At 37.1% G+C, this 27983-nt stretch overlaps 1 protein-coding gene across 1 annotated transcript; it reads right to left on the bottom strand.

Moving 5' to 3' along the window:
* On the bottom strand, positions 1–27983 carry MARCHF5 (membrane associated ring-CH-type finger 5). Its single transcript, XM_069864255.1, has 6 exons — positions 27878–27983; positions 10159–10361; positions 6026–6156; positions 4066–4249; positions 3477–3643; positions 1–2293 (listed from the first exon to the last, which is right to left on the bottom strand). Exons 1-6 carry the CDS (start codon positions 27919–27921, stop codon positions 2177–2179), a joined length of 846 nt encoding a protein of 281 aa, XP_069720356.1. The 5' UTR covers positions 27922–27983; the 3' UTR covers positions 1–2176.

Genomic DNA, 27983 nt, shown 5'->3' with positions numbered 1-27983 from the left:
GAGTGTAAAAAATATTTATTCAACCTAAATCAATGCAACTATAAATTGCAGTACTTAAGAACAAGATCTACAACAGAGTAATGAACTTTTGCCACTCAGGTGAAGTTTTATAATCCATACAGTATTTTTATAATTGTATTTTTACAACAGCTTTAGCTTCCCAGAGGAAACAAGCAGCTTTCCCATCAACTAGGTTTCAAACACACTAATTTGCACCATTATCTTCATGAGACTTAAAAAACTGTAATAAATTGGTTGGAAATACACACAGTGAAGACCACTGAAAAGCTGTTCTCTCGAAATGAGGAGTTCTGTAAGAAATACACATTATATTGTTTCAAGACTATCTTAGAGAAAGTAGCAACAAGCAGAGGTTGCTACTCTAGAGTTTTATATAAAAGTGAGCCCACTAAGACAAATATCATCAGCATACTTACAAGATTATAGGAATTCATCAGTTACAGCAAGAACCTCAAAAGTATTTGATATTGATCGAATGTATAATTTTAAATACTTGTATAGTTTTTGAATACTAGTTGGCCATTATATACAGTTCTGTACAGCTCTGAAATATTACATCTCAGTAATTAAGATAAATATACTATAGAAAAGGTACTATATTTTGAATTTCTCTAACATACATTATTGCAGTCAGATATGAAGTTCATTCTGCATTTACCTAATTTCTGGTGAAAAGAAGTATTTACTTAGGAATACTCCCACTAAATGATTTTTTTCAAAACCTTTCTCCATGCATCTGACATACTAACATGAACAAGGAAAAATAAAAACAGCTTTGAGAAAAACAAATAAATTGCTATTAAGAAAAAACTTCAAATACTAAATCTAGGTTAGGTCTGGTATGAATATTAAATGGCTGCATTACATTTGTCAAAATTGAACTTCACAAAAGAGTTAATTTTTGTTGAAGTTAAATTTATAAATACATCAAATTGCTGAAGTGCTAATGTCTCCCTCAGCTGGCTACTCTGAACATATTGTAACAGTAAAGCTTACTGTATAAACAAACTTACTTTATTCCACATTTAAGATTTATCCTTTAGTCCTTTACAGAATGGAGCCAAGTTGCCTTAAGAGTGGCTAGCCTGCCGGTATGTACCATATGCAGAGCAGGTACTCAAAGGGTAGTGCTTCCTTTTCCCACTGGGACCCTCCCACTGGAGCCACTATGGGCAGCAAAGCACCCAGTCTTGGTACAGAGCTGAGTTAAGCACCCAAGTCTGGAAGTTTAGAAAGGTGCCTCATCTGTCAGTTTAAATGTAACTTTAGTGTCCGATATTGTTTCCTCACATATTCACTGCTCTTTGTACTTGTAGGGACATTTCCATCATCAAAAGTAGCAGGAAAACCAAACAAGCCCTCTAATACTTAACTACTAAAAAAGCAACTGAAATTTACTTCCTGTCATGTAATTATTTTACTGTGGAGGAAAAAAATGCTATCCAGCACCAATTACTAAACAGTAAAAGAGCAATGAGAAAATAACACCAGGCACCGCAGAAGATACAACAGAACAGTAAAAATTATCAGTAATAAAATAGTCACCTAGAAGCCACGCTAATTTCAGCACCTAGTACTTAGACAGCTAAAGCTGACAGAGTTTTGTAGAGTGATCTCTCTTCTGCATTCTCTGAGCAGTCACTTGAGTATTTTGCACTCCTATAAGGAAACCTTTATTGACTGATGTCCCACAATTACTTCTCCTTGGTAATGACTCACACTTCCTTTCTAAAAAAAAAACCAACCCTTCATTGTGTGAAATGCTGGACTGGATGATAGTGAGGGTATGAAAACACATATAGAAAAGGCATTTGGATATAGCCTGCATTAACTACAGAATGGAAAATGGTCTTGTTCTGTAGTTGATGCTTTTTCCCCCCCCCACCATTCAGCACATTGGCTCAAAGGAAATAATTCTGAAGCCTGTTGCCCAACAGAAATACCCAAAATTAATGAAAGCCAAATCACATTCTTAGGTTCAGTGGTTAACAAAAAGATTTACCCTGCCACAAATCAGTACTTTATTATAGTTAAAGAGAAAAAAAAATAGGAGCAGCAACTTATCACAATTCTTCACTACTGTGCAATAATGATGGAACCAATACAGCATGGAAATCTGTCAGGTAGGACTGTACGACCTCTGGAGATCACAGTGTTATGCTCCTTCTTGCTCAGGATAATTTAAAATTTTGCGGTGAGCTTGGCGCAAATATTGCTGCTGTTTGAAGTACACCTTAAAAGCTCCTTTTATAGCAACAAAAGCAATTCCACCCTGAAATAAAAAGATATTTTGAAAACCCGAAAAGTTCAGTGTCATATCAGTGCAAACATTCTTCTTAAAAACTTAACGTCAAAGAGGATTTTTTTTCTCCAGTCATAAAACATTTTCTTTTGAAGTTAGCTAATGAGGACAACACCAAATGAGTATCTCAAAATTTTCTGTCACAATGCAGATGTTAACGTTATTAAAGGGATTACATACTGCATCTGTAAGACCTTTTGAAAGTTTGTATTTGCTTGGAAGTCTGATAAATATACACAAAACACATCCTACATAAAGAACAAAGTAAAATGCATATAGGTATCTGCTTTCCTCCCTTCTCTGAATATACACTATACACAGCACAAAGAATAATTACTGTTCTGTAATCAGGCTGTGAAAAAGGCCATCTGCCAAAAGCAAGCGTGGAATGAAATAAAATCTGATCTTTCTGAAACATTTTTTTTCCTAGAAAGTTTTACAATATTTTTATCTCTGGTCTTCCAAGAAGAGACCCTAAGAAGCCTTTAGTCTGCATTAATGGTTGAATTATCACTATTTCTTCCATATGGAGGAGACAGGTACGTGAACATGTTGGAACTTAGAAGAGGGGCTAAAGTGACAGTCAGATGACCAGGAATACCATCTTACCAAACTCAGTGAGCTTCCCCTTGAAAGGCTGCAAACCAGGGAGGTTATTCATAAAGGAAGAGATTCTCTCTTCTCTTTGTCCTCCCCATCTCCAACTTCTATGGAGAGTTTATTTTCTCTCTCCTTATTGAAATGAGTAAAAAAGGCCTTCTTTCTCTCAAAGAAGTAGTTAACAGACACTAATATGAAAAGGTGGATAATATAAACCCCAGTCTTCCCTTACAAAGACTGTTCTTAGAAGATGCTAGTTACTCATCTTCATGATCATAATTACTGCCAGGGTCTGCCTAGTACAGTACTAGACACAAGTTTCAACCATGTCTTGAACTGCGATTAGTTTCAGTCATAAAGGACAAAGTCTCACACACATGTGATTTGTCCACTGCCAAGATCAGCAACCTTAAAAAAAAAAAAACACTTTCCCTTAATCAAATGCCACTCAAGTTCTAGATCAATTTATGTTCCTTTTTCCTTTTCCTCCCTCCCCCACAACGCTTTATATTGCCATATTATTGTTTATAAAATCAACAATGCTGGATCTTACCAAGATTGTCCTTTGTAAATTTGAGTTAACGCTGCTGAACATCAGCTTGCCAACTATTGTAGCAATAGTAGGGAAAACTAAAGCTCCACACAGAATTCGGGTAGCAGAGACATGATCTGCTAAAGGGTTGGCTTCTGCTGGAATACGAGGAACAGGACATCCAATGCCTACAGAGGTAAGAGTGAGGGAAGAAAAGGTTACATAGCCACTGCTTTACACAGAACAAGTGCCCACCCCAACTCCATTACAAATCTATAGCCCAATTACTTTTTGAGAACTATCCCTCTTCACAGTGAATATCCCATTTCCATTAAATGACTGTATTCATTTTTACTTTCAAAATAAGATCCACGAGTTTTTGTGGCTTATTTTCTTACTAAGGCCTTAAACGAAACTGTGCTCCTGCTCCTCTTGCCCCACCTTTCTTAGTAGGTACTATACAAACACAATCTAAATAAAGGGAAGGTAAAATAGACCGAAGGTGTTAATCACCTCTACTTTACAAGAGCAAAACCCACTTGCCTGTCCTCATCTCCTTAAAAGCACAAATTCAAGCTCGATATTTCCTTTCTACATTTAATCACATTACCTGGAAATATGCTGTTCAAAATTTGTAGCTTATTAGAGTATTTGCGCCACAGTCTGAGCACATAGTCCTCCCAACGAATCATCTTGCCCAATATTAGCATGACTGGGATAGTGGGAAGTCCAATCAAAAGAAATAAAGGATCAGCTCTCTCCATCACGTCAAGACCTTCTTTGTGACCCACAACCTGGTAAATACATATATAGCTGACAAACAAAGGCCACAACTGAACAAAGAATGTAACTTGTAAAAAGACTAGTTCATTTGGGGCTGCCCACGCATTTTAAGGTAAAAGAAAAAAAATTACTCCTTTTTACCTAAGGTACTTTGTTTCCTGAAGTGCATTGGCTTCTTGTTTTCCTCACAAATGCAAAAAGCTATCAAGTCTTTGCTTACAAAGAACTCAGAATTAGGTGGTGAGAACATGCAACGATAGTGAAATTTAAAAAGAAAAAAAAGTCAAAAAACCCTCAAACCCAACAAAACCCAGTACTTCTGGAATAGGCAGGACACAGGGAAGAAGCTAGGGTAATGTACCACAGTACCTTCATACTGTGCCTTTTAGCCTTGCTTTGAAAACCACTGCATTTTATTCTACTAGAACAGGAATTTATGTTATACACCGCTCTCCAAAACAGGCATAACCAATCTGGTTGCTGCCAATAGATTATTCCTGCAAAAAATATTCAGTGTTTTCTTCCAGCTTCTTCACTATATTCACCCAAATTGTGATGCCTGACATTATCCTTTTTCTCTGTATAGTCCTTGTCCATCAAAAAAAATCATCAAAATCTCATCTCTTCTGCTTTAGATTACAATTTTTCTCTGTTTTCAGTAAGCCCATATTATTACTGACATAGGTACTAGAGTCACAATGGCAATTCTGTATTTATTTTTCTCCATCTGAACCTTCACCTCTAAAAAACAGATTTTGTGTTTTCCTCTGGCCCTCCAACGGAAGGAAAGGAGCCTGAAGTGCATCAGGAAACAAGTGGCATTAAACCTAGCAAATCTGGGGTGGCAGAAGGGGTGGTACAGTTTCCTTCCACTCTCAATTTAATCTCCTCCATTATGAGCAAAACCAAATTATTCTCTAAGCCAGTGCACCCTCCCATTTAATCAAAAAACATTAACTGAGAAGAAAATAACTAATTCTTCATACCTAGGATTTGACCAGCTGTCTAAACTAATGTTTAAATAGATCCTTATTTCAAAAGCAAAACAACTACAGACATAAACCTTTATGTTTCCATTTGGTTATGTGGTTCTGGAGAACTAAAAAGGTCATATATGTTCCTACAGAAAACGGCTCAAGTGTAGCAGTGAGCACAGACACTGAATAGCAAGATCACAAGAGCAGAAGTAGGAAAAATAAATATTTTTTCCCTTTCAACTAACCATACAGTCTGAAGAATTTGAAACCCTATACTACTGCTTTTCAGTGTTTTGCATTTGTTTTTTATGAATTAATTGCACCAGTTAAGAACATGCATTTTTCTTTATAAGGTGGAAGGACTGAAACATTCACTATGTCTCAAAACACTTCATGCTACCAACAAAAATTTTCTGCAGCTAAAAAGATTACTCTCATACCTTTTCTGAAGAACTAGACTACCCCTTAGTTGTGAAGTGGTAATGGTTCCTTTGCTGTAAGAATGTAATAATGTAAAGTTCACCAGCCTGCTATAGACAGGGCAGTTGGCTGCAGCAGTGAAGTTTGTTAGTTGCAGACTGAGCCATGTTTGAATAGGCACACTTATCTTTACCCAGCAGGATCAGTTAAAAGTGAAAAGCCTTCTATCTGCCCATCTTGAATTATTCTGTTAACTACACTGAACGTGCTGAAAGAAGCTAAAATGAGTTTTAAGCCAAGGAACAAAAAAAAAAAAGAGTCTCAGTTAACTGACTTGTTCTTTAGAATAACATCTTTCAAAGCTGGTAAGAAGAGGAAATACACGTGTACCTGCATCACTGTCACGGCTCCATATGTAACAGCTGTCCAGTATATAGAGCCCACCATTATTCCAGCTGCAGCAAATGGACATGCCTTTGAGATCAGTCGATCTGCAAGATCCAAAACGTAAACAACTGGACCTATGATAAAGGAAAAGTAAGGTTTCAAGATATAGAGATGTATACATGTAAAAGAATGCTGAAGAATGCTCTTCAGCACCTATCACTGATCAGAGAGAAAGAACTTAGCAAAATGCAAGACTGACATCCCACACAGGCTGTTTAAATGAGAATGTGTAATTAAAAAGCTACTAAGCTAAACTTGTAACTTATTTCTACCTACCATTTCCAAACCTTCTGAGAGATGAGGTGCCAAGGATTTTTCTTTTTTTACCTTTCTAAAGGTAAAAGTCTTGTATTTTGCATTCTCCAAAGATGAAAAAAAAAAAAATCACTTGGAGTTCAATTCTTAGCTTGAATACTCCTAGTACATAACAACTTTATACTTTTAGTTTTTTCAGGATAGTAATAACTTAGACTCTGTTCCCAAAAAAGATTGTCTTTGAACTATCATATTTACAACAAATGAATTAAAAGCTGTATATTTAAATGTATAATCAAGATTTGAAATTGACATCAAAAAAGTTTGCTGAAAATTTATTTCCATCAGCCACAATGACAAGTGTAATACATCCAGTTTTAGGTTGGGGTCCCCCCCCCCTTTTTTTTTTTAAGTAACAGGGTAGGAGCTACAGCAGTAGCATGCAGAAACCTTGTTAGAAGGATTGCAACTTTTTTTTCATACAGAGGTATGCGCATGAATACCATGCTGAAGAGGAACAATTTAAGCACACCTAGCTTATATGCAGTCATGACAGAAGGCACTGTAAATATTGCCAAGTCATGTATCAGACTACTGGGCAGTTCAAGAAACTTGAGCAGAATATCACTTAACGTACAGACTCAAGTTCTTCACCTACTCATGTACTTCAAATTGGTTACCTTTGCCTGCACCTTCTAGTACAGCATGCATTCTTTGTTTTAGTAATAAACTCTTGTTCTAAGCACCTTCCTATGTGGCTTGTAACACAGTAAACACTTCACCAGCACCCAGCTTTAACTACACCAACTGATGAAAACTAGTCCATAAGTAGCTGACAAAGGGTGATGACAAAGATGATACTCAAGCTGAGCATCCTATTATTATTTATTAGGTACCAAAATTAAAGGGTTTCAGAAGGAATGCTACTCAAAATACAAAAAACTGGAACAATTAGTTCAACTGTATGAATGGTTACGTTTAACTTTCAGGGCAGACTTAAAGTGCTCAGATGTCTATCGATGTGCTAAAAGTAGCAACAAGGCCATAACTGGGAGTACTAAATGCACAGTAATTTATACATCTTGACTGTTTCCCACAGTCACGGAAAAAGTTGTTTAGTTGTACCATTTTGAAAACTTACATTTGGTTGAAGAAGGGGAAGACTCAAAACCCCCATCATACTTTGCAAGTCCAAAAGGGCAACACAAAGCACTGCAGCTTGCGTTGCATATCTTGGCAAGGAGACCTGACAACAGCAGAAGCCTAACATTCAAAGTACTAACACATCACACCTACTGATACTAAACATCACTTTAGAAGCAAGCTACAGAATTAGGTATAGGATCTTGAGAAAAGACTAGAAAAACAATTATTCCAATTTTTTCTTTAATTGGCCCTCTAGGAAGCAAGTAGTGAGCAAGAAGGGCAAATGTAACAGTTTCTTTTAAGATGATATTAAGAAAGAAGCAGGAAATTAAATATCACTGACATACAAATTAAGGAGATATAAAATACAAAAATACTTTTCATTTCATGAAAATGATCATGCTTTAACAGAGCTTTTTCTGCAAAACTTATTTTTTAAAATGAAATAATTATCTAAAAGATACTTTGGTGACTTTCAAAGTGGCAGTAATATTTTCCTTTTTAATAAAAAAGTTCTCAGAAGAGACCAAAATAGCTAGTAAGAATATAGTACCAATCTCTAAAACTGACATGCACTATCAAATCTGAAACAGAATTATAATTTTAAGATACAACACAAGAGGGGTTGTTTTGAATTGGTAATACATAAAAAAAGACATCCACTGTTACTTATAGATATATTTGTTTATGTCTCCTCAAGTTGATATTACTTCAAAACTATAACCATAAATAAAAGACGTGTTAGTGAGCGCCCTTTCACAGAGATTTGCTTTTCAAAAAAAGTTCCCAGCAGGATATTAGAGAAGACTTTATGTAAACAAGTTTTTGAACTATGATACCTAAGGGAAACTTTAGCTGTTCCTTCTTCCCTGCTCAAGTAATTTTCGTTTCTTGACAGGTAATGTCTTCAAAAGATATCTACTCCAGCAGAGACAAGGCTACTGGCAAGGCTGCTTGAAAACACCTTCCTGTCCTAACTCTGCTTGATGTGACCTTGACTGACTTATAGCTGAGTTGTGATAGGACACTTCTGGCTTGCTAAAAAAAGCTACAACAGGGCAAGACTGTCTCTCTTGTTTAAGGCATTTGAAAGTCAGGATTGATGTCTGATGGATCCAAATTCACTTCCCTGTTTTACTATAGATGCCTTGTGTACTGTTACACAAGTCTGAATTTTTATGTCCTTCTCATCTTTAAAAATGGAAAAAGATGGTATTATGAGAGAAAAATACATCAAAAGATTCTTACATGCCTGCATGCTAGAGCTGAACAATCTCGTGCAAGAATTTTGGGCCAGCTTCAGAAGCCTAGAATGTTAGCAGTTAGGAATCTTAGCTTTTCATAGTTAAAGTATGCCACAAATTGCAAGAACAAATGAAAATGCCTCTCCAAACTACAGTTGCTTCCCCTTTTTCCCCACTGCCAAAATAAAACACGCATGCAGCACATATTGAGAATTTCAAAAAACTCCAGATTTTGCAGTACGTTGTAAGCATCCAGATATCAAGCCATTTTCTTCCCCTAAGCTAATGCTAAACGTTATCATTTGATGTCTTCATTATGGAGATGAAGATTCCTCTCTACCTTATCCTTACTGGCAAAGCTGAATTGCGGTTGATACATTAATAACTTGGTAGCATATTTAACACTGGTTTGTTTTCTTGAGTATCAACAATACACTATTCTCTTCCCCATTACTCAGTGCTCTGTTGTGGAAATAAATGCCATCACCCATATAAAATTCCCTTCACACATTAATTTTGTCAGCCCTTATACTAACAGGAAAGAGGTTCTGTCCCAAAGAACTGACAGTGCAAGTTGTTTTCAGCTGTTTAGTACAGAAGATACTTTACGAAAACCTTCAAAATCCTCTAAATGCTTGTACTCACACGCTGTATCAGCAGTTCTTTAACACACAGTTTTACTTTTTTTTCTTTTAAAAAAATTTTTCCATGGCAACTTTTCATTTTCTTGCCCTACTTAATATACCCCAAAGAACATATGGGCAAATGAAGGCTGGAATAACAGCAACCACTGCTAATTTAAATATATGCAACAGACTGTGCAGCGCAGTGCCTTACTCAGCTACTCAAGTAAGCAGACTCTAGAAGACCATATCCAATTTTTCTTTCACCACAAAAAGAGACAGAGCAGTGCCTAGCAAACAAAATTCTGCCTCTTGAATACAGGGCAACAGTGATCCAGGAATACCTCCCATACAAAGTAAAATTACATTTTTCTGGTAACGCAACAGCTTCCTCAGTAAAATTCTCTGAATTTCCTTCAATAACAGTTTTTCTGCAAGCTGAGAAAAGTATGCGTTTACATGTTAATATGTGGCAACTGCTGAAAGAAGTCACCCTCACTCAACAAGAAAAAAAGACAAACCGCAAATCACATTAACCATGAATTAATTATAGGACAACCACTTGTAAGACTTATCAATATACCTAAGTCGAAAAAATCCAAAACATGCTTTTCAGAGGGTATTTAACTAAGCCACCAAAGAGGACATGAGAAGGAAATAAAGTTCTTTCTTTCCATCTGGAAAAAGGAATAGAAGTTTTCAACAGAGCTGATGCTCTGAACACCAAGTGGAAAAAAACCAAAGTAGGAACAACAGAAAGAAAGAACCTGTTATATTACGCTTAAAAGTTAAATGATAAATATCTTACCTAGCTTTGGAAATACTATTAAATATTCTGCATTACACTGAGGGCAAGCAACTCTAGCAGTACTGTTTCCTCTTTGCTTTTCATCCACCCAGCGCTGTAGACAAGTCTGATGAACCCATTTTGTAGAGCCCCTGCACCTGCAAGGTCTCACCCATTCTGCTGTCCGATCATCCTCATCAGTGGCAAAACAAACCCAGCAGCTTCTGTAATTAAAGGAGTAAAAAATAAATTTAAGTATGTAAAAGTAGCAAAAAAAAAAAAAAAAAAAATCAACTTTCACATGTGAAAGCCATTTTGTACCAGAGTCATTTTCTGGTATGAATGTAATATTACAGACATCTAAACAACTGCTTTTAATACATTCCAAATTAGTATTTTAACTTTTAGATAACTTATGAATTAAAAAACACTAGGACCATGGTTCAAACTTTGAATAATTAAGCACATGAAAAATCCAGCAGGTATTTTAGTAAGTTTTAAAAATTAAAAACATAATATTAACACAGTGCCTTACTTGGGAAACTAAATACAATCTGCTTAAGTGACAAAAGCAACACAAATGATACAGTGTGTCACAAAAACTGTGAAGAATTATATTAAATTCATTCCTTCTCTTTGAAAAGATAAAGCAGTTCATTTGGATTCATGATTTTGTTCAAAATAAGGAAAGTTACAAAGTACTTCAAGAACACTATTGTACCAGTAGAGGAGGAAATTTCTGCACTGAAGAATTACGTGGATATATAAAATCCAAACATAATAATTCTACAAGGAAAAAGCACAAGACTGGCAAGCTAGGTAATCACACCTGAAGAGAGCACACACCATAGTAATTCCCAGATATCTGATCTGATGATTAGGCCAGACCCTTGGTCACCTTACAACTTGCAAGAGAAAGTAAAATATGCATCTAAGCTAGGAAAATATCAGACATGATGATCCAATAATTTAGTTCTAACTGTGAAATAATTTGGTAACTCTCATACTGAAGATACAGAAGTTTAAATTCTGGTTTATTAGCTACCAAAATAAGGATCTTGCTAAAAGCATATCATCATGTGATATGTTTTTTTAAATATTTCACACAAGCCATTCCAAATTTAGTTAAACCTTTATAAAAGCATACAGCAACACCACCCCTATAATCTAACTACCAAGATACAAGCTAATTAGACATAATGGACTAACTGAAGTTTTGCAGCACTACTTTGATGCTGAAGTTTTGTTCTTTTAACAATTTGAGTAAATAATATTAAGATGAAACAGAAAAATGTTAAGATTCAAGAATCTTGATTCTAGTTTGATGTGGGGATATTAGTAATACTTTTCTTCTCTCCTCTAGCATTTGTTTTCTGTAATAAACCTTCTTCCAAGCCTCTTAAACACGTCAATTCATCTTTTTCCTTGTTCCAGCCTCTCAACTACTCCTCAGTTTTATTCCCTCTCACCCTCTTATCTTTTGTTTCAGTCTGCCGTTTCTGTAAACCACATCTAACCTTTATCACCATCTGGGAGAAGAAATTAGAGTTTAGAAGTCCCCTCCAACTCTCGTCATTTTGTCAGATCATCATATTGTCTCTTTTTGAAATCAGTGCTAAATAGTTGTTAGAAAACTTATTCGACAAATTTATACTTGTATATAAACTGAAGTGCTTCCTTCTACACCCCCTTTCAAAACAAACCCCAAAAAACCAAAACCACACACAACCCCATGAAAGCCAAACACTTGAAACTAACCAAAGCTTGTTAGGCAGAATTTAGAAGGAATTTACATGCACAGCAAGGGTCAATCTTGCTAGAACCACTTTCAAAGCAACAAAAATATAATAATTCCTTGAAAAGGTCACTATTTTCTCCCTAGCATGTCAGTTGCAAACAGGTTGGCAGATTTGGTCGTTTTTAACTTCATGAGTAGAAAAGTAGAGGAAATCTACAATGGGAAATTTAAATTTTGTGAAGTTCAAACCTGAAGTAATGAAAACTACTGTTGTCTAACAGTTTCCTGTTAAGACCTCACTATTTTGGATAGATGGTGTTCTATCTGTAAATTGAAAACGTTTCTCTACCAAGAATAACCATGTTTTGTTTATAGGAATAACTGTGCCTATACAAAAATTTGCAGACGACTTTTAGAGTACTCAATCTTTTTCTGTTTTATAGCATTGCAAGTATACTGAAATCAAGTTGCAGAGTTGTAAGAGCCAAATATACCCTGTAGCAACTTACTACTGGCACATTTGTGCAAGGGAACACAATTTGAGATGCAGATTCGAAGGAAGACTGCAGAAAAAAACAGTTTAATATTGAATAACATAAAACAAATGTATCTGTCATGTCCATATGTCCACTTGTAAGTACAGAATATATTACAGTAAGTACAGGTGCTCTAAAACTAGACCTGCATCAGTTTGCATTCAAGAAGACTATTCAGTTGGAAGACTGACATCCTGAATCAGAACAGCAATTTTTTTCCATTTGTCTTAATGGGAAGGTAAAAGCAAAGTCTGACTTTGCTTCTTCTGACCTCCCTCACAACTTCTGTTCAAAGCAGAATCAAGTTATGGACTCCTGTAATAACATCCCTCTTTTCACCTTCATTCTCCCAATATGTACCTATAGCAGTCCCAAATGAAAGGACACCTCAACCTTCCTACATAAGAGGAGGAAAGACAGTCAAGTCACAAGTTAATAAGAATCTACATGAAAATGCTGAGACCACCACAAAGATTTGAAAGTATTACAAAGCATAGCAAACATTTTGATTCATTGCACTTGAGAAGATCTTAAGTAACACAAGCTCTTGCAACGTTCATTAATTTTCTATTTACACCAACAATTCCCACATTTAGTGTAAGAATAAACAATACAATACAACACAACACTACTGATGATTGTTCCTCTTCAACAATTTTTTGCTGCATTAAACGTTTACTTGTTCATTTCACACCCTATTTAGGTCTACAACTGCTGTAAATATGTGACTTTAATTTTTATTTTAGAACTACAGGCTTAACAATAGAGCTAGTTAGATCTGTTGCTGCCAGAGAGGTTGGATGTCATCACACCACACTAGTCTAAAGTTCATTCAAATAATTACACACTTAGGCATGAACATAATCTCATTACACTGCAATTTTAACCACCAAATTTGCCCATGAATACTCTGTAGGTTAAATTCTGTTCAAGTTTTCTGTTAAGGTTAATAAGTCAAGAAAAATATGCATCTTTTAATTGCTTTATCCAATTCTTGCCAGGCAGTCATATCTGAAACCCTGAAAAGCTTCACAAAATTCTCTACAGGCTTAAACCTTTAGCAAGTCATGAATAATGAACAGTAAGTTCCTTGTTTTCAGTCATGAGCTTTATCTCTTTCCATTGACAGCAGCTACAGTAAAAAGGCTAAATAAAACCGTTTCAAAACAAGTATCTTGGCTCTTGCCAGATTTTCCATTTTCTTGTACTGAATAAAATATGACCTTGATTCTTACCACTGAATCAGGCTGCTACTCAGATCACCTGAAATAGAAAAGGCTGACAAGGTGGAATAATGCATTGCTTCCAATAGCAACTCAAGCCTTCTTCCTTGATGACTTTCTGCAGAGCCAAATCAATAACACTAATGTCTTTTTCCACACTTTCTTGGCTTAAAAAAAGAAAAAAAAATCAAAACAAAACATACACAAACCCCATGCCAATATAATTATTTCAGCTTTGGCTACAGGATTACAAATGCCTTTTAGATTCGGCTCCCCAGCATCTAAAACGTTCTAGTCTCAACAATTCTATTCTGACTCCAAGAATAACTCACTCACTGCATCTGTTTTGCTCACTATTAAATACAAATTCTTTTCAGGATACTGCATATATTAAGAGCAAAGCAGATGGAGATAAAGTTGTATTAAAGAATTGACCTTTGTTCTCAAGGAGGCATGACCGTGCAAGCAATTCAAAAAGGTACTTAAAAAGCAATATGTAGTAAAAAGTTGGCAGAAATCTTGAAAGCTCCATAAGTCCTGCAGAAGTCCTTGTGTCCACAACACTTAATGGAAGATGACTTGTGAGATTGGGATGTCATAGCTGCTTTTTTTTTTTTTTTCCTGCACTGCAAGAAAGAATGCAAGAAGTCTTGAATTTTTTTCCCCTGATGTTCAGTGGCACACGTGTATGAACAGCAAGGAAACAAAGTTTCTGAGAAAATTCTCACAAGACCTAACCCTTACCAGGGGAAATGCAAATCTGAACATGCATGACATGCTCTGGAGCCATAAGCTAAAAATAATTTTTCCTTTTATTACAGATTCTTCATAGAAGATAAGAAATCTCTTTAAGGAAACTTTTCTGCATTTCTCCCACATCATAAAGTACATCTCTTTCACCTCAGCTGTAGTTTGCTGGTATCTTGCTACCAGAGTAAAGCATCCTTGTTCTGCTAAGCAGTAAGTGACTGACTGACTTACTGTAATTGAATTTCACATCCAAAAAGGAGAAAAGTGAAAAGGCTGAAACAACTGATAGCAATGATAGCACAGAGGACTAAAGCAGTGGGGGGGTGAAAACATATCTTGAAAGCACTCGAATAACTGGACATAAAAAGGCACTGTTCCAAAGGATGACCCTCAAATCTCCTGTTTCTAAGAAGCAACTTTTCATGATCTTCTATGAAAAAAAAATTATGAATTGTCTATACTGACAGATAAGATATCTTTGATGAGGAATAGCAATAAGCTTCCACTACACTTGCCAATTACACTCTAAATACTATAAGATCACGTGTAAAGTGGGAAGACTAGGATGTCAGAAAAATCAAGTGAGTTACTTAGCAGCATGCAACACAGGTAGCCTGCTTTGGAAATCACTAGAGTTTTAGTAAACTGTTCTCTCAAAAAGCAAGCAAAACAATGCGCTGTAACTTCTACTGCCACACACTTCCTGAGTTTGAAGGAAGCAACAGGAATAAGATTCTTGTGCTAGAGGGTCACTACCTGGTCACAACATAATGCAAACCTAGCCTATTTATCCTTGATAAAGGCTATGAAGAGGGGAATGCCACTTAACCTAAGAAATACTAGCTTATGCCATGCTTCAAAGAAGAGATTAAGTGCTGGAAGAGATGAACTCAGCTGCAAAGCCTAAAGCATCATGAAGGCTTCAACAGCAGAACACATGCAGACCTATCTACCAGAATGGTGGTAGCAAATGAAGACTGCAACAGGATCACAGAATCATAGAATAACCAGGTTGGAAGAGACCCACCGGATCATTGAGTCCAACCGCTCCTATCAAACACTAAACCATATCCCTCAGCACCTTGTCCACCCGTGCCTTAGACACCTCCAGGGAAGGTGAATCAACCACCTCCCTGGGCAGCCTGTTCCAGTGCCCAATGACCCTTTCTGTAAAGAATTTTTTCCTAACGTCTAGCCTAAACCTCCCCTGGCGGAGCTTGAGGCCATTCCCTCTTGTCCTGTCCCCTGTCACTTGGGAGAAGAGGCCAGCACCCTCCTCTCTACAACGTCCTTTCAGGTAGTTGTAGAGAGCAATGAGGTCACCCCTCAGCCTCCTCTTCTCCAGGCTAAACAACCCCAGCTCTCTCAGCCGCTCCTCATAAGGCCTGTTCTCCAGCCCCTTCACCAGCTTTGTTGCTCTTCTCTGGACTCTCTACAGAGCCTCAACATCCTTCTTGTGGTGAGAGGCCCAGAACTGAACACAGGATTCGAGGAGCGGTCTCATCAGTGCCGAGTACAGAGGGAGAATAACTTCCCTGGACCTGCTGGTCACACCATTTCTGATACAAGCCAAGATGCCATTGGCCTTCTTGGCCACCTGGGCACACTGCTGGCTCTTGTTCAGTCGGCTGTCAACCAACACATCCAGGTCCCTCTCCTCCAGGCAGCTTTCTTGACAGACTTCTCCTAGTCTGTAGCACTGCATAGGGTTGTTGTGCCCCAAGTGCAGGACCCAGCATTTGGCCTTGTTAAACCTCATGCCATTGGACTCTGCCCAGCGGTCCAGCCTGTTCAGATCCCTTTGCAGAGCCTCCCGACCCTCCAGCAGATCGATGGAGCACCATTCTTTCCCCCATATTTTCCTAGCCATCACACACAGCAGAAAATATTTTTATCTTCACCCCAAGCTCTATCAAACTCAAAAAATCCTTACACTATCCTAAGGGGAAAAACCCCCAAACACACACACCGAGTGAGTGACAGAGCAAAAGTAGTAGTCTTAGGTGCTCCACCTTCTGCAACCCTTTATAAGGAAACATTAACAGCTATACGCCAGCCCAGATCGTTCAACTAGAAAACATGCTGTCACCTCAAAACAAAGTCTAAAATCTTGAAAAGAAGTTCCTGAAAGTCATGTGACCTAATACCCAATTCTGCTCTGCCAAGACATCAAGACCAGGGTGTAATGCCAAATAAAGGAGAAGCTGATGAGAACCTAGAAACAGTAGTAACTAGTCTTTACTACAAAATTAGTGCTTTCATTAAAAACAGCAGTGGAAGGTTAAATAGAAGCTATCAGACTTATGTTGCTGTGAACATATGGCCACAAAAGTGGTATCCATATACAGGTTCTGACTTCCTCTAATCACAGGACAAGCACTGTTTAGATTTTAAACAGCCTTTAATAAAAGCCTGTGTATGACTAAAACCCAATAAGCAGTCAAACACAAAACTAAAACATAATTAACTAGAAACTGTACCAGAAAGATCTAGTGATTACCAGAAACTCAATTTAAACTTATTTATGTATTCTCAACTATAGCTCAAATTAAGGAGAAATATTTTTCTACTTGAGCTAACCACACTACATAAAAGCAGAGATACAAGTAAAGGACAATTCATAGAATCCTGCTGGCAACATTCTAGTTTGTGGATAAAATTAAACCCGACTGCCAGCCAGCACCTATAGTGCTTGAATTGTGCCTTACATGGCTTCGGCAGCCTTTGCCCAGCTTAGAGTAAGAAATCCCCCACAGATCAAGCTATCTCTTTGGGTTTTAGCCTCTAGTTTGTCATAGACAATCTAGACCATCAGTAAAAAAATTACCTTTCATTCTGGAAAAATTAAACTTTCACAAAGTTATTTGGGCATATCCCTTTTTCAAGGACTTCAAAATTCAGTCTTCTTAAAGGCTATGTTTAATATTATCATACTTCCACTGTTCAAAAGGAAAATCTGATAAGCCACCAAAGCTCAGTGGCCTTGCTGTCAGTCTCTAAACATACAAAGAACTTTGATGGGTTTTTTTAAGGGAGGAAGGGAAAACAGTGCCCTTCTAGAAATGTGCATGTGACAAATCAGGTAAAACTACTACTCATACAATAAGCAACTTATGACTAAAACATTACACTTTCTGCTAGTTAAACTGTTATTATATATTAGCAGCCTGGCATACAAGTTCAATAATTTAAGCTACTGAGGGCCACCTGGGGGCAGTGACCCTTATGTTTAGGAAATAAAAGCGACTAAGACCAAGTGGAAAAAAAAAGCCAAACAACAAAACCAAAACAAAGAACCCATACACACACCCCCTCTAATTTACTTCCAAAACTGAAATACACTTTGAACCACATGATCTGGAAAGAAAAGCTGAATATATAGTCAAATATATACATACATAGCAAACACTGAAGAATACTTAACAGCACAAAGTTTATACATCAGCCATTTCATGGTGGTCTTTTTTCCACAATGCAGACAGGGGAAAACATAGGGAAAATATTTTCTTAAGCTTTGTTTGACAAAGCTGCCAATAATCACAAACACAGAAAGTAACAGAGCTATGAAGCAACTAGCAAATTGTTTTAGAGGCTAAAGTTACTTCTTTGAATGTTCCTTTAAATATCTTAATGATGCATTAATTGCCTGTAATATTCAGAGTTGCATGGCAATATGTCTGAAAGCTCCTCCTAATGAGAAAAATGAAATCTGCAGAAAGTCCTTTAAGTCTTAGCTTCTCTCAAATGTCTAATTGCAGAGCAGCATAATGTCAAGGTATAACTGAAATAGTAGGAGGCTCAATCAGCTAGAATTCATACTAATATGCGCCCTGGCTAAAGAAATAAAGCTGCTAGCATGTTCAAGATATTCCAAGAACTCTACACGTATCCTTCTCTAACAAAGAACATGACCTACCAGTAAAGTAGGAAACCCAACTACTGACAAGCTGTACTATTTGATTTATGTACAAGTAAGATTATTTAAAGAAGAATGGATTATTACTTGAAGCTAAAAATAATTGTAACGGTTCTACCAACACCGCCAGATTTAGCAAAGGAAGGCAGCTTCAGACCTCAAAGTAGCTTTAAAAGCCATTCTTGCTGTAATTCAACTGCAATCTACTATATTAAACTCTTACAGTAGATCTCACTCCCTAGAGATATCACACATTTCACCATGTGCTAAACTTCAGGGTTTGACTGTCTCCATGGTTTCCAATATATCAGACTTAACTTGCCAAACAATAAAAATATAACTGTAAAACAAGTAACCATATATCTAAGTTCCATAATTTGAGGCCTCCTGGAAAAGGCATCTTAAACTATAGCCTTGATCACAGTCATTCTAACCTGAATTCCACTGTTTAAGGAAAAAAAAGCATTTGCATCATTGTTTTCAGTAGCTCAGTTAATACCCTCTCCAGTTAAGCAATGACACTTAAACCAACACACAGAAAACATTGGTGGGGAAAAACCAAACTTTTAATCGAGAACAGCGCACAGAAAATTACTCGCTTGGCTCTTCAAATCACTGATACTAAACAACCACAGTTAAATAGAAGATAGGGAAGGGTTTGTGTTAAAAACATCAACTGAGGCAGCAGAAAATTGATCTCAAGCTCTAGAACACAGGAGATCATTTCCTTGTAAAAAGAATGCCACAATGCCCTAAGATACTGCTATAGCTTAATTACATATCTAAAATATTACCCAGTCAATGTTCCCCCCAAACAACTTCCTAACATAATTGAAGAAATTAAAGATATTAGCATTGAGGCTAAACTTGATATCAAAGCAATTCTGCTCACAGCACATTGCTTGCTTGAAAATGCTACTTGTGGACCAAGGTTACAAATCACCGCACAACTGCTTCATTGCTATATCAGAATTCTTTAATTAGCTGTGCCATTCAATGAGTGGTAAATATTCAACGTTTCCTCTGTTAACCAAGCTGTAAGTTAATGCCAGTGTTTGACAAACTCAAAGGAATTTAACTTTAATCTTCACTCCTACAAGTTCTCAGACAAGGGATAGCAAGCATTAGTCCTTCGTATCTCTTGGAGGATTTACTTTTCCATAACAGAAGGTTAACATTTACTTACTAGCTTCCTTAATCAAGCACTAACCATATCTGTGTTTTCAAAAATCAGTAACAAGATGTTTTTAATCTGCTGTTTCAAACTGGAACATTAAATACAATTCCCAGTCTCAGAAGGTAAAAACACATAGCTTTATTCAACTAGCATTAAACAATGTTGCTGTGCACAGGGGGAAAGGGGAAGAGACTTGCTTCAGAAAAATATCAATAGTGGTGTTTGTGGCACACGTACAGAGTAGATGACAGATGTTACCAATATAATAAGTGACACACATACAGAATAGGCCATGTTTGACATGTCTAAAACTGGAACAGTCGTGACATTGAACTGTTGCTGTGATAATCAAAACACAGAAGACAGAAAATGGAAAATTACATTCCACTCAGAGTTTGCATGATGTGAGCTCAATCTCTTGCAGAAATTTTCCAGTATTACATGGGTAATGTAAAAATACAAATCAGTCTTTAGGCACAATATCTTTAGATACAAAAGTAAACAAAAAAAAGAAAAATAAGAAGTGCAGTCCTCAAGCTGTGAAAACTGCTTTGCACTCGAGAGTTTATAGAACAGACACTATTACTCGAATCATTCTCAGCTTATAACTACTGTTCTTATTAGAGAATTTACAGTGCAAAAAAAGCAAACCAAAAAGCTCTACTTAAGTCAGTCATCTTATATCCTCTTAATATACATAATAAAAACAGATGAGACCTAAAAATTACCAGAAAGTTTTCAATGCCAAGAAGATACATTCTTGGGACATTAACAAAAAATACCACCCAAATGTGGCAAATATTGAAAATGTCTTTATTCTGAATAGATGTGAGCAAAACTCCAAGGTGTCTGATGAAAAAGAACTCTCCTTGGCACCCTGCTGAACTGACTGCATCACTCACCAGAAGAACAGTAGCAAGCACTCAGCATTTAAAAGTGGAGATTTTGATTGGAATTTTTCTTATCCATATTAGTTAGACAAGAAGCCTACCATCCTTTCCTCAAACACTATCACAAAAATCCTTACCCTACACAGTTTCATTGAATGGTAGAAAGCCATAAACAAAAAGGACTTGTATTAGCATTAAAATAACAGCAGAGAAAAAAAAATAAGTAGAGAAAAGGAAAAAGCAAGATTCCAGTCCCATTAGCCAAAAAAATTCATCTAAACTTTTGGCTGTGGATTTCAGAGCAAGTGCTAGAAAAGGTATGTGCAGATTTGCCCAAAACTATTAAGTGTCCTCCCATATTGGCAACTCTAGCACAGTATGTCCATGTCACATGGTGCAAATAGAGCCCTAATACTCCGTTGTCTCCCTGTTTAAATGTAGACCTGCTATCATAGAATTATTTGGGTAGGAAGGGACCACAGGAGGTCTCTAGTCAGACCACTTGTGCAAAGCAGAAGTAACACTGAGAATTCAGATTGGATGGTCAGAGTTTTCTCTACTTGGGTTTTGAAAAGCCCCACGGACAGAGATTCACAGCTGCCCTGGTCAACCTATGCCAAAGTTTGATGGCATCACTCCCCATGCCCACATGCTGAAAACTTTTCTGTTCAAATTTACAGTTGTTGTTCTCATCATCCTTCATGAGACTCCAAGACAAGTCAGACTGTCTTCTCAAGAACCTTCTTGGTAGGTATTAGGAGGTTATTAGGTCTCCCAAAGCCACCTCTTCTTCAGGCTAAGCAGGCTCAGAATAGTATTCTCATTCTTCTGCACTGAAGATGGATTTACTACTTGTGCTGATCTACAAATGCTAGTAAAAAAATGAGCAAGTCTTTTGATATAGGTATTACATCCCATAACAAGCTAGCACCCAACTCACTTTGTTGCTGAGGAAGAAAATAAGATGCATCAAAAACCACCTATCACTTTCACACACAAAACTTCCCACCTACTCTCAGTAAGTCCATAAGCAGGTTAAGCTGTCAAAAGCGCCAAGCAAACAAGTCCTAAACAGGTGGCATTCTCATTATCGCTCTAAGTACTGCTTTAAAAGATGTTCCAAAATTAATACCTAAACCTTGATCCTTCTCTATAAATTGTTATAAAGATATTTATGCAATGCATTTGCATTAACTGTCAAAAGTTTTAACTTCAGTGAGCACTGCAAGACACTGCCAAAGGAAACAATCACAGTTAAGTGCTACTATAGAGGTCTGAGCGCTTTCATGTAGCAGATGTCAATTAAAAAAAAGATTTTTGTATAGCTTTTTTAGATTAAGCAGATACAATGTATAAAAATAATATTTCAATGCCATAACAATACATGGAATACAAATTTTTAATAACAAAAATGATAAATACACTCTCAGGATTTTCCCCATATTTAAATAACAGGAATTGCCTTCTATCTGCAGACAGAAGTTAGCAGTTAAGCAGCAATTAACACACATATGTTTGTTCCTAAGCACATCAAAGCAGAGGTCAAGGATATAAATATAATACACATAAAATGACAGGCAAAAAGTTAACACAGTTTACAAATCACATGCTGATACTTTTATTCTACAGACTGGCAAAGCGCATTCTACAAGTCTGCAATAAGTTCTCACTAATCATCTTCACTGATAAGACAAAGGAAGAACTCAATCTCTGCAGAACTTTCTCCATAAAGAGAACTGCAATAGCAGGGGATGTACCCAGAATGAAGGAATGATGAAAAAGTCAAGCTATGAGAAAGTTATTACTGTTCAAACTTGGTTTTTTCCATCCTATATCAACATCAGTTTCCAATCAGTTGGAGATAAAGATAGATGAAAACACCTTTTTTCCTTTCTGGTAGGATATTAACTCAGCACAACCCATTCTTTATTCTTGTACTTTATTCTTTCTAAGCATGCATAGCCTACTTTAGAGGAACAACAGAAAGCCAGGTACTTGTAGCTGCTGACAGAGTTTGACCAGAAGCCAAGGAAAGTCCCCTTTCAAAAAAAGTGACTGTGTTGTTTAGAAAGCAATTCCTTCACGTAGGGCAACAAAAAGGTATGCTTGTTCAGAACAAGTAGAACAGACTGAGAAATTGCAGAGACTGTAAATAGTTTGTGAAAAGTAAAAATATTACATAAATCCTGTATTTTATGTTGTTTATTACTCTGCGTATCTTATCCAGATGAACTTCACTCCTAAAAAGATTTACTCCTGTCAACTTTAGTCAGTGAGATTATTCACAGCACTCAACATCCACAAGTTAAAGGAGTTCAGAATAAAGGTCTTAAATCAAGGCCCACATTACACTAATTATACTGTCTAAACTGTAACACTGAGGTCTCAATCTAAACTTATGTGTTTGGTTACTAAAGTATCAACAGTTAATTGCCCAAATAAACCTAAATCAATGCTGCACTTCCAGAGAAGGAAGCAAAAGATTCCTACCAACACACATGCTAACTGGAATGAACAGAGCAACTAAAAATTATGTACAAAAACACTGTTTACGTTTTTTTTCATTTAAATAGAAACTCCACGATTTCACTATTTTGCAGCTTTTGAACCTCAACTGCTAGCATTTTTCTCAGAAACCAGTGTTCTGGCAAAGAGAAAATTAAGTTGCAATGGTATACCTCTCTTAACAGTGTAAGTAATTTCTTAGGCGAACCATAATTCTGCATTTTATCTTCAACTGCTTCTAAAGTCTACCTGCAATTTCAACTCCATTGACTTCTTTAAATAAGGAATGGCAAGAATAGAAGACAAAACAGTTATATGAATTTACTCTAGTTTCTATGAAGGAAGGCTGCATATCGTCCACAACTGAACCAACTGCTATCCATTCCGAAAATAAAGCATGTGAAATCAAAAGTTAAACCACCTTAAATCTATCATTACATTGATTCTTCAGCATGCACCTGCACGAGCCTTCAACAGATTATTTACCACATTTCGACAAGCATATCTGAACACTGAAAGAACAAAAGGCAGAAGTGACTGCGTTCTGGCCAGCTGGCAAATACAAGGGAAGGAGGGAGCAGGACTTGTCTTTATGTCACATCGTATAAGAAGCACCACAAACTACTACCACAGAACATGCTTTAAAAAAAACCCCAAACCCCCAGCATTCCAAACCCTTGGTATAACCAATTGCAAGAGCAATCCACACACAATCCAAAGGAAGTCAACAGAATAAAGCTTAAAAATATGAGTACATTTTTGCATTATGGCTCCCATTAAGGTAGATATAGGCAATGACATAACTAGGGAAACGCTGCTGTGCAGCTAAGCATTTGGGTTTTTGGGGACAAGAGATTGACCAGACTTCCTTCATGACTACATTAGAGAGCACCTATGATATATTCATCATAAAAGTAATAGTTTTAAAAATCTGACCACACTGAAGATTAATCAAATATTTACATCATCTAGGTTTTCTGTCAACATGGGCTTGCCATTGACTTTGTGATATCAAGTACGTGTTTAACAACTGTTTTTCAAGTCTTGTCACTTCAGAAAGTGACTGCTCAACCAACACAGTAAAAATACTGCACAGCAAGATAACTTGTTATTAGTCTTGTTTTCTTATATGTATCCCAACAGCAAATCTGGTAAGACCCCATCTGTAAGCTCCGTAAGAACACAAAGTAGAACAGGATCACAGCCAACTGAAGTCCTGGCAATAGCATGCAAGCTATTACAGAAAGCTATAAAATAGGAAACTGACACGATGTAGCAACAGACATAACATAAAACCAAACTGAATTTACACATTAGTTCTGCTTAAAAACATAACTAAAATATAAAGCCAAATTATATTTGACAACCAAATGATACAGGAAAAATTCTAAGTATTTAAAGGATTAAGTTTTTAATCTAATAGAGCACCACAATCTGCCAGAAAGTTCAGCATATCTTCAAAGTTACTCAGAATGAAAAAGTTTGAAAAAATGCATTATGAAGAGAGACTACCTGTTGTAACAGGTGCTACAGGGTAGCTAGAAGAATTGTTGTCAAACAGTGCTGAGCACAGAAAGCTTACAGGACCTAATTGAAAAAGAAACATGAAAAAAAGCCCATAAATCCCTGAGGGTTATTTGTCTTTTTCAAAAATATATTTGAAAGCACAAGGAGGACTGACTCTGGTCATGATCTTGGCATACTGGGCACAGGAATTTCACTGTAAAACATTCAACATCCTAACACCATTCAGAAAATAATATTCCTAGGTATTTCCTTAAAATAATGGTTTCATATTAAAAATGTGTATAGAATATTTAAAAGGCCCCTGCCTATTAAAATTTGACAAATGCATTAGTATTGACTTTCAAGTTAAGTCTGCCCTGCGCGCTCCATAGAGTAATAGCTATAATTTCTAAGACACTTTCATGTAATCTGTCAATTATACTTAAACAAAACTTGAAAAACATTTTTACATGGATTTACAGCATACAAAAAACCCTGCCAAATCACTTCCATTCTTTAATGGAAATTCCTATCATTCTGCAATTTATCCATTAAGACAACATGAATAAAGGGATAAAAAGTAATAAAACCTTATAATTCAGACAGACTACCAATCACTGCCTTCAAGTACACACATCAGTCCAAGAACATTGCCCTTTACTACAGATTGCAAAGAATTTAGCATGCAGAAAGGGATGGCATTTCAAGGCTATTATCTAGGCCTCTTATTTAAGCATGAGCTAGAAGAAAAATAATTAACAAGAGGGATGTAAATTCCAGTTTTGAGGCTAGAAATGATCGTGATAATCATCTGGATACTTTCCTAAATGCTGCAGTTAACTTCAGAATACAGTGTCACTTCATGGTCATGTCTGCTTCTCATGCCTCTTCTATTAACGATGCAGCCAATCCTTCAGGCAAGTGTAATACCCTTAGCTAGAAATTTCAAGTAACAAACGCCTTAGACCTTGACAGCTATTTACCCTCTTTGTTACAAATGTGTGGTTTGCTTCTAGAATGAAATTATGTAGGGAAATTTAAGGAGGATGGAATGCAAAAACACATAGAAGATTAATCCCAGGCAACAAAGTTGAGATGTTATCAAGACACTCCTTATACTGGAGAAATCCAAATTGCTTTAATAAGGAAAAAAACACATTTAATCATACAGATGTACAAGGTAAGAGTCAAGAGAAGCCAATCATTCTCTTTCACAAATACATAATTAAAGAACTTTCTGCAAGAGCTCTGACCCTTGTATACAAAACAGTGCATACATTCAGACCTGCAGCAAAGCTTACTCCTGAGATGACAGGACATCACCACTCGCAGTATGACTGACTTAGGTATTAGAAACAAAAGAAAATGCTATTTTTTTTCCCCCTCTTAATGACTTAACTGAAAAGCTGCTTTCTGCATCCTTCGCTAAGAGATCTGAATTCAATTTAAAAGTATGTGCTTTGTATTAGGTTATAATCCATTAATAGTTACTCTTAAGCTTTTGAATACTTACTTTCTCCTCTTACATGGGAAAACAACTGTCATTAGCAATAAAGACAATAGCTTAGTAGAGGCACTTCAACCCCTCAGAATCCCTACAGATCATTCATCTACAGTTTAGGCCCCCTAATGTGAAATACTGCAGGTTTACCCTGATCATCACTACATACCAGGTGAAAACAGTTACGTATGCCTTCAGAAAAAAAAGAAGTGAAGGAAAATTGGTTTCTTACAGTGTAACCTTGCTCCATAGTCCAAATATTTAACTGAAAAATTATTTAAACTGACTACATTTTGAAGTCTTGGTTGTTCCAAAATCCTTCTGTTGGTATTGTGCTGTACTCTGAATTAAATTCTTATTAAAAATATGTCTCCTTCTTAATGTTCCATTCATCACTCCTCACACTACTGTTTCTAAAGTTTCTTACACTGAGCCCAACACATTCTCATATGAAAGCTGTAGCCTTTCTCCATGCCTCCTTTCATACTACCTAGATACTTAAAACTTTTTCCTCCACTGTTCTCATTAAGAAAGTCAGGGACACTCCCAATTGTTTTAGATTATATCAACTCCAAGTTTACTGGAAAAAAACATTTTGAAAAGTGCCTGAGATACAAATTACAATTTCACAAAGCTGAAAGGATACAAGAATATCAAATGTACATCAGACCCCACATACCCACTCCACATAACAATTGAAGGACAGTAAACTGGTTAACTATTTTCCCTCTTTTTAATTAATTAACAGCTGCTCACAACACATTATAAACACCTTCTTACAGCCATTTCCTAAAAAAAGTGAACTAGAACATCATGGTATGATAAAACCACCACAGAACACGGAGTCCACTCAGAACATGTACCATGGTTTCCTAGAACTTGAAAACATAAACTGAACACTTTCCTAATAATATTTCTAAAAATCTACTTCCTTCTTGCCTCTTGGATTTGCACTGGTGGTTCTTGACTGCCAGCCGCCTTGACAGGCATTGCTCCAAATTTTAACCTAAATCATCCCATTGTCACCTCTCACTTCTTCAGTTTTTCTAAACCATAAAGAACTTTCCCTGACTCTCTCCCCAATTCACCTTTACCCTCTTTCCACACCAAACTGAAATTTTTCCTCCTCATCTCCCAGGCTGCACAAGTTCTGCCCCTGCCTGATGACTGTCTGTATTACACTAAATCCTTTTTCCCCTAAGGACCTTTCCTTAGCAGCGAACCTGGAAAGGACCTTTCCTTAGCAGCGAACCTGGAAAGGACCTTTCCTTGTGGCGAACCTGGAAAACTAAGAGGTTTTCTTTGCTTCCTTACCATGAAAACTTGACAGGGTCATCAACAGAAGCCTAATTTTTTTTGGGGGTACCAATCTTCTGAAATACCAATCCTCAATTACCAGGCTACCATAATTCCCGCAATAAAAGTCTACCTATGTCTTTTTGTTTACATGGGCGGGTCCTAAGGGCTTACGGGATGACTCAAAATTAAACATAAACAACCTTAAGCTCTCAGTAGAACAGGGTGAAAGTGCTACATAAAAGCATAACAACAAAATAGGTGTAGTAAATATAATTTAAGAGTTCGTAAGCATCCTTCCTCCCCTACGCTTAAGCCAAAGTAGCTTTTAAGTCTAAAAGCACTATGAAGAGCAATCATAGAATCATAGAACGTGCCGAGTTGGAAGGGACCCACAAGGATCATCGAGTCTCACTCCTGACTCTGCACAGGACAACCTCAAAATTCACACAACGTTTCTGAGGGCCTGAAATCGCAGGCTTTCTTCGAAGATCATAATAAGCGGCAACAGAAGTCACAAGGCCGGTCCAGCTTTGCCGTGTCCCGGCGCCGCATTCGCGCTTCCCGCACCCCCAGCCCCTCCTCCCGCCCAAGCGCCGCCACACCGACAGCCCCGCACCCCTCCCCCGGGGCCACCAAAGTTCCCAGAAGCCCAAAAGCAAATCCGCCCCCGGTGGGCGGCGGGGGCTCGGCGTCCCGTACCTGTCGGTACCCTGCGGCAGCGCCAGGCCCGTCTGCTCGGCCATAGCGGCGCGGCCGGACAAAGGCGCCTCAGACGCGCGCGGCGAAGAGGCGCGAGGCCGCGCCG

The sequence above is a fragment of the Phaenicophaeus curvirostris genome, chromosome 9 (assembly GCF_032191515.1).
Source record: "Phaenicophaeus curvirostris isolate KB17595 chromosome 9, BPBGC_Pcur_1.0, whole genome shotgun sequence".
NCBI lineage: Eukaryota > Metazoa > Chordata > Aves > Cuculiformes > Cuculidae > Phaenicophaeus > Phaenicophaeus curvirostris.
The sequence above is the reverse complement of the archived record's forward strand: the minus strand, read 5'-3'. Positions and strand labels throughout refer to the sequence as shown.